The sequence below is a fragment of the Arachis duranensis genome, chromosome 3 (assembly GCF_000817695.3).
Source record: "Arachis duranensis cultivar V14167 chromosome 3, aradu.V14167.gnm2.J7QH, whole genome shotgun sequence".
Taxonomy (NCBI): domain Eukaryota; kingdom Viridiplantae; phylum Streptophyta; class Magnoliopsida; order Fabales; family Fabaceae; genus Arachis; species Arachis duranensis.
The window spans coordinates 16985889-16998659 of NC_029774.3; the positions used below are offsets into that span (position 1 = coordinate 16985889).

The 12771-nt window shown below is 29.2% G+C and overlaps 1 protein-coding gene across 1 annotated transcript in view; it reads left to right on the forward strand.

Moving 5' to 3' along the window:
* The first annotated feature begins 784 nt into the window (after positions 1-784).
* Positions 785-12771, forward strand: part of LOC107474567 (calcium-transporting ATPase 4, plasma membrane-type) — a 12670-nt gene continuing 683 nt past the window's right edge. The window contains exons 1-6 of the mRNA XM_016094187.3: positions 785-1142; positions 9207-9270; positions 9359-11301; positions 11389-11547; positions 11680-11851; positions 11915-12213. Of these exons, the coding sequence (XP_015949673.1) occupies positions 966-1142; positions 9207-9270; positions 9359-11301; positions 11389-11547; positions 11680-11851; positions 11915-12213 (2814 nt within the window). The 5' untranslated portion in view covers positions 785-965. The remainder of the gene's footprint in view (positions 1143-9206; positions 9271-9358; positions 11302-11388; positions 11548-11679; positions 11852-11914; positions 12214-12771) is intronic.

A 12771-nucleotide genomic window follows, 5' to 3' on the forward strand; every position in this document is an offset into this window, starting at 1 on the left:
AATATTATATAAAAATATACTAAAAAATTATAAAAAAATAAATATACTTAAAAAAATAATATTATAATTTAATATTATATTTTTTTAATAATTATCTATCTAAAAGTGATTTTAATTAATATTATCCAAATAATATTCATGTTATTAAAATTAATTTTAGTATAGAATTGTCAAAAATAAATTAATTTCAACTCCTATTTATATACATTTACACTATAGTAAATCGAATTAACATAAATTCATTTATGTAGGTTGATAAATACTTGGTAAATCAAACTGTGCATTCGATTTATTCATTAGCATGTTGCATGTAAATCAAAACAATTCCATTCGATTTACTAGACGACGAATTTCAAAAAGTAATTCGACACAAGCTCATTGGATTTATTAGAATTGAATTAGTTTATTTCGTCTTATTGTTGCATCATGTAAATCGAATAGGTCTGACACTAAATTTATCAAATTAAGTACACTCAATTCGATTTATAATTAACACACATTAAAATGTAAATAAATACACCCAATTCAATTTACTATTATAACTTGAAAATCGAATTTGCCTAATTCAATTTATATAATTACATTCATGGAGACATTCACGTAATATTTTTTGTATTTGAGTATTTTATCCTAACCTAGACTCAAATATAAAAAACTTTCATTTTTTTTTTTTCAAACATTTTGAAGATAAGCCCCACCTAACACCAATAACGGAATATTTCGTTACTGTCTCTATCTCCCCTCGTAATGGCCAATTAATTAACTTTGATTTTATCCCTTATTTAACATTATTTCCTTCGACCTAACTCGGCAAGGTTACCTTCCCTTCCCTTTCCCTTTAACTATATTCCTAACAAGTCAAGCAAAAAAAGCCACACCACTCACCCGCCGTACTACTGAAAACCGCCATAAAACAGCCTCTGCGAGGTTGGTTATTCAAACTGTGTAATTTGGATTTCACACCAATGGATAACTATTTGAAGGAGTTCGAATTGGAACCGAAAGATCGTTCCATTGAAGCACTGAGTAGATGGAGATCTGCGGTCTCAGCCTGGGTCATCAAGAACCGCCGCAGGAGGTTCCGCAATGTTGTAGATCTCGTTAAACTAACACTTGCCGAGGAGAAGAAGAAGAAAATACAGGTTCCATCTCTCTTTCTCTCTCTCTTAATGCACTTTCAGTTTGTGTTGTTGTGTGTGATTTACGAGAACTAAGCATTAGTTTTTTTATTTTTTATAGCTAGTTGAAATCTTATTTCAATTGGAAAACGAATCAAACACTGGTAAATCAGGATAGATAGTTAGTTATGACTTATTAGGAACGTTGAAAAGAAACGGATGAAAAACGCTATGTTGTGATCCAACGTTTAAGCTTCCGTCTTTATAAACCATTTTTCCTTTCCTTATAAAACTGGATTTGTTTTACAAATAAATAATTTAATTATTTTTGAAATATATAATTTATCACATAGTTTATCTCGTTTACACCGATAAAAAATATATATTAAACAAGATCATTATGAATTTTTAGAATGCAATTAATATTTAAAAAGATTAGTGAAAGAGATTAAAACAAAAGATATATTTGAACAATTAATACTAAAAAAAATACACAAAAAATTTTAGATTAAATTATAGATCGAATAATCTAAAATTTTTTATGTACTCTCTTTGAGTACTAAATTCAAACATATTCTTCGTTTTAATTTTTTTTACCAACATTTTGGGTATTAATTGCGCATTAAAATTTTGAATTATTTATATTATTTTAATTATAATTTTTTTTATAATAATACATATATCTCGTTGTTTACACTACGAGATAATTATAAATGTATTTCGTTTACACTATAAATGAGATATGTATTTTTTTTTATAATTCTAAATATCTCATTTACAAACTAGCGTAAAACAAAACTTGACTAATTTGATTTATAGTGTAAACGAGATTCACTATAAACGAGATAAATTATGTCATATAAATTGATTAATACGTTACTAATTACATAATTTTGTAAATAAAATAATTAAATTATTTATCTAAAAAAATCTTACTAATACTAGTGAATGTTGAAAAATCCATCTATTTTACCTTTTTTTTATGTTTATTTTTATTTTTGGTTTATAGGAGATATTTCATAGTTCTAGACTTCTAGTTCTTTGGATGTAAGAATTCTGCGTTTAAATAGAAACTATGAATTACGTCCATTGGACACTACAAAATACAAATCATACAAAGGAATTGCAATTATGTTTTAATATTTTATTTTTATTAAAATATAACTTAATTTTTTATTGATTTTAATCAAATATTTTAAATATTTTTTATTATATAAAATATTTTAAATAATTTTTTATATTAATAATTAATAATACAAATTATTTTTAAATTAATTAACACTATTTATCAATAACTTCAACATTTTATCACTCTTACTCCTGAACATACTACTACAAAAAACTCGGTGCGTGAATTGGAATTAGGATTTTCATTATTATTATTTTTTAAGAAGGAAATTAGTCTACTTCTAACAGTGGATCCACTAATTCAGTGTTACATCTTTAAACAAAAAAAAAGTTGTCATAGTGGTTGAACCACCGGGTGTTAGATAATCGATTGCTAGAGAGAATTTTAGATATTAACTTTTTATTTGGAAACACGGGAGGGAGGATAATGTGAGGCTTATTTCTGTTTGACTAAATTTCCAAGTTGCATTTTGAGGCTCTCATCAATATTCATTGGCATTAACATTGATGGTCCATGCTCCATACTCGGTCCCCTGGCCTGCTGTCACTTTTTGTTATAAGTTAAAGAAAAAAATGTTATTTTTAGAAACGGCTGTGCTATATGATACCCATATCCTTCTATGCGTGCATAATGCCATAATGTATTGCGGTTATTGCAATCAAATAACAATGCTAAAGTATAACAGAAAAAAGTTTATTTGTGAAAAGACAAACCTAGCTGAACCTCGTCCATATTTTCATATGAGAAAGATAAGGTTCTTAGGAATTTTTATTTTTTATTTTTTAAAAGACAATAAGAAAATACAAATACAAGTCGCACACTTAATGATGCATTAGACTTCACCATTCTCTAAGGTTATTAGGGTACTCAAAACACTTAATTTATATTTATAAAAAAATAGTTTATATGTAAATTTTATTTGACTACTTTATGAATAATCTTTTTAAGTCTTTATCTATTTTTTATCTATTATCTATCTTTTATTTTATTCATTTTCCTACTTAAATATTTTATCAATTATTTTTTTCACATATCCAAACTACATGAGACATTAAAAAATATCTTTAATGATTTCATTAGGAAAAATTTTCAGAGTAAAAAAAAATTAAGTCTTTGCCAAAATGCAATAAATAAATAGAGAACAGGAAAATCTTCGATGTTGACGTCAAAATCCAGTATCCACTACTAAGTCACTGACCCACTTTGTGGGTTTATATATTTGTTGCGGGTCATTGCTGTTGCTTTTGCAGTGGTGACCGGTGAGTACTGAGTAAGCCTATATATATATATATATATAATGTAATAACTAGTCATTATAACTTAATAAAAATGTCTACATAGTATTATTTTCAATAATGTTATTTTAAATATTTATTTAAAGGTGTTCTTTCATCTTCGTCATTTATATGCTTGATAAATATGAATGCAACTTGCCATTTTAAATATGAATGCATCTTGTCATTTATATGCTTGATAAATGTGTCATCAATGGATAAGATTCATAGACAAATAAATTATTTTCGTTTTCTAGCATGACTTGATTTATAATTAAAATGGGACTTCCCTAAGCCACATAAATTTGTAACAGATACACGTAGCGATTCTATCTCATTGATTTTTATTTTATTTTATGTTCTTAATTTTGAGTTCACATTTTGCTCTTTAAAATATGAATATTTTGTACAAAAAAAAAACATGAATATTTTTTGGGGATTTTTATAATTTTTAAATAATTAACATAATATCATATTTAGATATATATAAAAAAATTTACATGTATCACATATAATTTGTAAACTTGATAAGTAACGAAAAATTCTCTCTTATTTAGTTTGATATGCAGAAGTTTGTTTTTGTCATTGTCTCGTTTCCAAATAAAATACGTTATAAAAACTTGTTTTTTTTTGTTATCATTTTTGTACACAAGAAATGTGATACATTTATAATGTATAATTATCTAAAACATATAAAAATGTAAGTATTTTAATTAAAAAAATTTTATTGTAATAATAACATATAATATACATAACATATTATTTTAGATTACATATGTAGTATTTTACATCCAGTACACTTTTTTATTTCAAAATTAAATTAAATGTTTAGATCCAACAAATGATAATCACAACATAATTTAATCTTATATTTAGTGTAGTACAATAAAAAAAAAGTCTCATAAAAATTCGTACAATAATTGGAAGTTTCTATTTTCTAAATGAATTAAATTTTTTGTTTCAAAAACATGTAGAAATAAATTTGTAATCTTAATTTGTAAATTATTTCTCTCTTCAATTGTTTTTGCTTTTCTCATAAAATGCAGAATTACTGTTTATTTTAAATAGGGCTGCACATAGATCGGATAATATTCGCGGTAATTATCCGCATCCGATCCAAATTTTGCAGATATTATCTGATCCGCAATATAGTAAGATCGGATTGTGGATTTAACAGTGATATCTGCAGATCTGATCTGCAAATCCGCATATCCGCACGTCTCATATAAATAGCATAGCTTAAGAAAGTAAACCCTAATGTGATATGAATTTTAATGTGTTGTTTTATGAATTTTATGGTATCTTGTTTTTATTTTTTTATGTTGTACTTCAACTTAAAATAATTAAACTTAAATATTGTGTTATTATTTTTTTTATTATTCAAGAGAACTTTTATTGATAATGTTTTAGGAGTAAATAAGTTTAAACAGGTGAAAAATAAATTTTATAGATATTTTTTTATAAAAATAACCAAATAAAATTTTAAAATATTTTTTTTAAATTATACGAATATACCCGATAAAATATCATATTTTTCATATTTTAGGTCAGATAAGATCAAATCTGACCTAAAAACTACAGATATCATATTTGATCAAATTCAATCCGTCGGTGCTATTTTTAAAAGAAGAAAAATTAGAGAACCATCAATTTTAGTTTATAAACTAACTTTTTGAGTCAGTAACCCAACAACTTTAATTTAGCAGGCCAATGTCATATTTTTATCCAATTCTTACTCTTTTCAAAAGTATTTAAAATGAATATTTTAACGAACCAAACATACTAAGATTCTCTGTACATAATTTGAGGAAAACAATCTTTTAATATGTTAACCTACTTTTTATTAGTAAGTACTTATATATATTTATTTTTATGTAAAATTAATAATAAAAAATTATTAAATAATTTAACAGATTTAATTAAATTATTATCTCACTATTCTCTTAATTATTAATTTTATACGAAAATAACTTCTTATTAATTTTTCGTAACAGTAACTAGATTAGAACGGAGAATCTCATACATACTGTTCAAACCATTCTATTTTAGACTAATCGGTGTCTGTATTCGATTATTTAACTCTTTTTCCTCGGGTGTAGTATTATTTTACCTTGCTTTCTAAATGCTTAATATAATTCAGGCATCTGTCGATGAATGAGTGGGATAATTGCATAGTCACCCTCGTCACGTTTGGTCATAGATCTCAGTATAAAATACACAAAAGTCAGATGAGATGGACCAATTATAAAATACAGAAGGAAACGAATATGGTGAGGGAATGTATTTTATATTCAATGGCCGGCTAGTCGGCAGTTAAAAGAGGGATGCAATCAGTGAACCTGGTCAATTAGATTGAAATCTAAGATAGATTCTTGATAAGTGATAATAGAACACCTATGCCACTTAGTCATAGAAAAATGAATGACAGGGGCCTAGTGGCATTAGTATATTATCTGCAATTTATTATAATATTATTCTACCATACTCACTATTATCATAATTGCTGACTTTCTCTTTACCAACAATTGAGATTTGAGACCTGAATGCTTAAACAATCTTTTTTTAAGTGAAAAAGTATAGGAAGATAATGATAGTATTATAGTAATAAACAATGTTAACAGTAAAATAATAAAAAAATAGAATTAAAATTATAAATTAGATGATTAATTAATTATTAATAATTTTAGATTTTAAATTTTAAAAAATAAAGATTATAAATTGAATCAAATTACAAACGATGCAATTGCATTCAATATCACGTTAATTTCTCTTCTCTAATTACAAATTTTAATTTGCAAAGTAACTCAGCTGCTGTTTCATTTTTTCGCTCTTCAATCCGACGTTGTCTAAATTTCAAATTAATAATTCTTATTAAAAAAATATATATTAAAAAAATAAATTAAATAATATATATAAACTAATATATTGATTTAAAATAAATAAGGAAAAAACAATGAAAGGTTTTTTATGTTTTCTTTTTCTATCTTCTATTAAAATAATTTATTTTGTAATTAGTATGTTTTACACCATTGCAATAATTTATTAGAAATAAAGATATAAATTAAATTAAAATTGATAAAAAAAATTCTCCCAATTTGGTGAAACTTGAAAAATAAGAACGTTGGGTAGCTAAAAAGAATCTCCAAAACTCTGATCTTTTAATAATAAGATTTATGATTGAGTTTGAATCCTCTAAAACTCCTATCCTCCAAAACTCTCTAAAACCAAATTTGTCAAAATGCCATAGGTCTACAACTGTAATGAGAGAGACGATGTATTGAAAGTTGTATTTAAGCTGTCTCGAGTTTATCTTTTTTTCTCGTAAAATATAAAAATATTATCAAACTACAAAATTTTGGAAACAGTTACAGAAAATTGACAAAATTTACAATTTAATTTTTATCAGTGCGCATAACTGGTTGCAGACTTACTGTTGATTAGATAAAAAAAAGAAAAAATAGCAACAATCTGAATTTGAATTTAGAAGACAAAAGATTAGTAAAGAATAAAGCCTTGTTTGGGTGAGCTTATAAGAAAAGATCTTTTTTCGAGTTATCTTTTTTTAAAAGATTTTATAGAGAAGTAAAAGTAATTTATTGTTTGGATATCTCATGTAAAAAGGTCTTTTTATCTATCAATTATGTTTGGGTATAACAATATAAAAGTACTTTTTGTTTATTTATTACATGAAAAACATCTTTTTTTTTAAGGAAAAAAGATCTTTTAAAAAAAGATGTAAATTACAGTTTCTCAAAAAATGTATTTTTTTGATTTTACTAGTGCTTTTACTTTTACTATTAGAAATTTGACAAACACGTTAAAAAATAAAAAAAATATTTTTTCATTAAAAAAAGATCTTTTTTTAACAAAATAATAGCACCCAAACATGCACTTAAGTGCTCAAATCCAAAGAAGCATACATGACTACATGAGTCATTTTATTTCCTGGTATTCACAATTGTATTGGGTCTGTGGGATTGTCAAATTAAAGTAGTTATAGTAATATCCGTGTGACTTTTTAGATGACTTCAATCGAACATATACTGAAATTTGTCCACTAGGCCGAAAATTGACCAATTTTTACCCTAAAATAAAAGCACTTTGTTTATCATTGTCCATGATTTCTATCTTCAAATAGTTACCAATAAAGGATTAATAATCAAATTAGCCCCTAAAAGATAAGATATTTTTTAAATTTATTATTAAATTTTTTTTAATTAAATTGGTCTTTTAAAATTTACGAATTAATCATATTCGTTCTCTAGTCACTCCATTAATAATTTTCTTTAAAGATTGATGTTATAAAATATTAATTAATAATATATATAATACTTGATATGTCTAATTAGATATTAACCAAATATATTTATGAAAGTTTATTAATTTGTTCATTTTTCCTAATTACACAAAACTTATTCCTAATATGACCTAGTGACTAAATTAATAGATTTTCATAAATATATTTAATCAACATTTAATTGAACATGTTATGTGTCATGTATGCTATCAATTAACATTTCACATTATCAATTGTTTACAAAATTACGAGTGGAATAACTGAAGGACAAATATGATTAAGAACAGATATGATTGATTCGTAATTTTTAAAAGACCAATTTGATTGAAAAAATTTTTCAATGACAAATTTAAAAAATACCTTATCTTTCCAAAACTAATTTGACTATTAACCAAAAAATAAAAGAGAAAAATACCAATAACTATACATAGTAACCAAAGACATTCTTCTAGTTTTCATATAAGTATGCCAAGGATAGAAACGGTTGAGGTGTTAATACTTACTTCCACTAGCCCTTGGATACGTATTCCTCAAGGTTATAAAACATTAAACTTTTGGGAGGAGCATTGCAGAAAGGTCTTCTCTTTTTAATCTACCATATGGGAGTCTCTTACTTCAAGGAATTCTGGTTTCCCATAATATCTCCTCTAACAAGACAAGTACTAATCCATTGCGTATGAGAACTCCATTTAAGGGTTTGTGTTTGGTCAATGAATTACTACATCCATAAGGCAGGATTCGAATCCCACACTTGCTTAAACAGATTAATGAGCTAACTGTTAGATACCTAACTAGGTTTACTTCAAGGAATTTGATCATTAGCATATCTCATATTCTCTGAGAAGTAAATCAGTGTGTTGGCATGCTTATCTTGATCAGCTTAAACTTAGAGTCGGATGATTTCTTTTGTGGAAGCTGCTCCAAGAATGGAGGATATGGGAGTAACATTCATCCGTAACCTTTTTTATTATTTTTGAGATTTCACCAAAAGAAAAATCTAGTCTCTTGATAAGAGGTAAAATGGTGTTGCCAAAACAACACATTCGAATAGTGTAATTTTTTCAATTTCCATACAAAGTATATATGCAAAATTTTCTATTTGAATTTGCTCATACCTTGCATTCATCCTTGTATGATAGCTCTCTTCTGTGTCTCTTTCTCTAGAGCATGCTCTTGCTTCAATGATGTACTTCCTTGCAAAATGACCTCTATTGATAGAGTGATTGCTTTGAATATTGAACTTAAAAATATTTTCGTGTGTTGAAATTTTACCCCCTACTTTAATCCTTCAGCTTCAAATGCATTATCCTCTCAATTTTTTCTCATTTGATGCAGCTGGAACCCCATAGATTCCTAGTAAATGCTGACCATATTATCTTTATTTACAGCATAAACTAAGGAGCATTCGGGTTGTTGTCCAAGTTCATCGGGCAAAAGATCTTTTAAAGAATGGTATGCTTCTAACATAATCATTGTTTTAGAATGGTTTACATACTGCCTGCACATTTTCTAAATTTTTTCAGTTCTCTTAAACATACAGCTATTAGTTCAGCAGTTGAATACGAGCTATCGGAAAAGACAAGAGAATCTGGTTTCAGAATTGAACCAGATGATATAGCAACGCTTGTTTCTGCCCATGATCTAAAGAACTTTAAAAAAATCGGCAGAGCTGAAGGGATTGCGAGGAAACTCTCAGTCTCTGTGAACGATGGTGTTAGTCAAGATAGTATACATAATAGGCAACAAATTTATGGACTTAACCGCTACACGGAGAGACCTTCAAAATCTTTCTTGATGTTTGTTTGGGAGGCATTGCATGACTTAACACTAATCATTCTCATAGTTTGTGCTCTAGTTTCTATAGCTATAGGGCTTCCCACTGAAGGATGGCCAAAGGGTGTTTATGATGGTCTTGGTATCATACTTAGTGTGTTTTTGGTTGTTACTGTTACTGCTATTAGTGACTACCAGCAATCCTTGCAATTCAGGGATTTGGACAAAGAGAAGAAAAAGCTCTTTGTCCAGGTGACCAGGGATGGGAAGAGACAGAAGGTTTCTATTTACGATTTGGTAGTCGGAGATATTGTCCATTTGTCAACTGGTGATCAAGTTCCAGCTGATGGAGTTTTTGTAACTGGATACTCATTACTAATTGATGAATCAAGTTTGTCAGGTGAGAGTGAACCAGTAAATATAGATGAACAAAAACCTTTTCTTCTTGCGGGAACCAAAGTGCAGGATGGTCAGGGAAAGATGATAGTTACAACAGTTGGCATGAGGACTGAATGGGGGAAGTTGATGGAAACTTTAAGTGAGGGAGGTGAGGAGGAGACTCCATTGCAAGTGAAATTGCATGGAGTTGCAACAATTATTGGGAAAATTGGGTTGGCTTTTGCCGTGTTGACATTTATCGTGTTGACAATAAGGTTTCTTGTTGAGAAAGCAGTCTCTGGTGACTTTAGTAGTTGGTCTATGAATGATGCAATGAAACTGCTGGACTACTTTGCTATTGCAGTGACCATAATAGTTGTCGCAATTCCGGAAGGATTACCATTAGCTGTGACACTTAGTCTTGCTTTTGCAATGAAAAAATTAATGAATGACAAGGCACTTGTGAGACATCTTTCCGCATGTGAGACTATGGGTTCTGCAAGTTGCATTTGCACAGACAAGACAGGAACATTGACCACTAACCATATGGTTGTGAACAAGATTTGGGTATGCGAAAAAGAGGCCGAGATCAAAGGTAATGAGAGTGCAGAGAAGCTGAAAACAGAGATACCTGAGGAAGTAATGAACATCCTTTTGCAGGCTATATTTCAAAATACATCTTCTGAAGTAGTTAAGGATGAAACCGGTAATAACACAATATTGGGAACACCAACAGAATCAGCATTGTTGGAATTTGGTTTGCTCACAGGTGGTGATTTTGATGCACAGCGCAGTACCTATAAGATAATTAAGGTTGAGCCTTTCAATTCAGTTCGGAAGAAGATGTCTGTGCTTGTGAGTCTTCCTAATGGAGGAGTCAGAGCTTTCTGCAAAGGAGCATCAGAAATAATACTAAGAATGTGTGACAAAATTATTGATTCTAATGGAAATGCTGCTGATCTTCCTGAAGAACAGGCGAAAAAAGTTAATGATGTCATAAATAATTTTGCCTCTGAAGCTCTGAGAACTCTTTGTTTGGCTGTTAAAGATATAGACGCAACAGAAGGGGAAAGCAGTATCCCTGATCATGGCTATACTCTGATAGCAATTGTAGGAATCAAGGATCCTGTGCGGCCCGGGGTCAGGGAAGCTGTTCAAACTTGTTTAGCAGCTGGAATAACCGTCCGTATGGTGACCGGTGATAACATCAATACAGCTAGAGCCATAGCTAAAGAATGTGCTATACTCACCGAGGGTGGTGTAGCTGTAGAAGGACCAGAGTTTCGAAACTTGTCGCCGGAGCAAATGAGAGATATCATACCAAATATTCAGGTTGTGCTCTTGTTCAAAGATACTGCAACTTTCGATTCTTATTTGAGTTGCTTGTCTCTCTTATGTTCTTAACATGGTTTCCTTCAGGTAATGGCACGTTCCCTACCGCTTGACAAGCACACTTTAGTATCCAATTTGAGGAATATGTTTGGTGAGGTTGTAGCTGTAACTGGTGATGGAACCAATGATGCTCCTGCACTGCATGAGGCAGACATTGGACTTGCCATGGGGATCGCTGGAACTGAGGTTTGTTCCTCACTCACAAATATTGAATTATCCTTGACTTGAATTTTCTGTCATTTTATATTATTGTTAGTTATATGTTACCAAATTTTAATGCTATTTCATTCTGTCTGTTTCAAATCATACCTCATGCAGGTTGCCAAAGAAAATGCTGATGTGATTATAATGGATGATAACTTCACTACTATCGTTAACGTGGCCAAATGGGGACGTGCCATATACATAAACATACAAAAATTTGTGCAGTTTCAGCTAACTGTAAATATTGTTGCTCTGGTTATCAACTTTGTTTCTGCATGCATCACTGGTTTGTTGGACTTACGGAAGTTTTTATTTATTATTATTATTATTATTTGCTCTTTATTTTCAGGATCTGCGCCACTCACAGCTGTTCAGTTGCTTTGGGTAAATTTGATTATGGACACATTGGGTGCACTGGCTCTGGCTACTGAGCCTCCCAATGATGGACTAATGGAAAGACCCCCAGTTGGAAGAAAAGCAAGTTTTATCACCAAACCAATGTGGAGGAATATCTTTGGTCAGAGTTTGTATCAATTGATTGTCCTTGCACTTCTCACTTTTGATGGGAAGAGGCTACTGGGACTTACTGGTTCAGATGCAACTCAAGTGCTCAACACTTTGATCTTCAACTCCTTTGTATTTTGCCAGGTATATATCAGATAGGAATTTCTTTGGTGAAAAGTAAAATTAGGTGAGGAGTGAAGGATTTTACTAGATTTATAAAGAACATGTGCAATATAATTTTTTTTTTTGGTGGGTTTTTTCTTAATAAAGAATCACTGTAAGATACTAGAGGGGTTTTTTGTTAGAGGGAAGTAAATGATTGGATTGGGGTAAAAAAGTGGTCAAAAGTTTTATGGATGAGTTTGAATGAAAGTTTTGATGGAGTTTTAATGAAAACTTTTTTAATCCCAACCAAATATACTTGTATCACTGAATATTTAGATTGCAAGGTAGATGTGGTGAAGTCTTGATCCAAATTATAGCTGATAAGTTTTCAAAAAGAAAATTGACTTTTGAATACTCCAAGTTCTTTTATACTCTATCACCTTTGGGTTTTGTTGTCCCAAATTCCAATGCTTAAACTTTCATTTCAATCTTAAATTATGTATCAATGAACACCCTTCTTTTGGGTTTACAGATAACTAACCACTTTGGAAAACTATGACATTATTAACAATAGATTACTCAAATTTCGGTTCATAA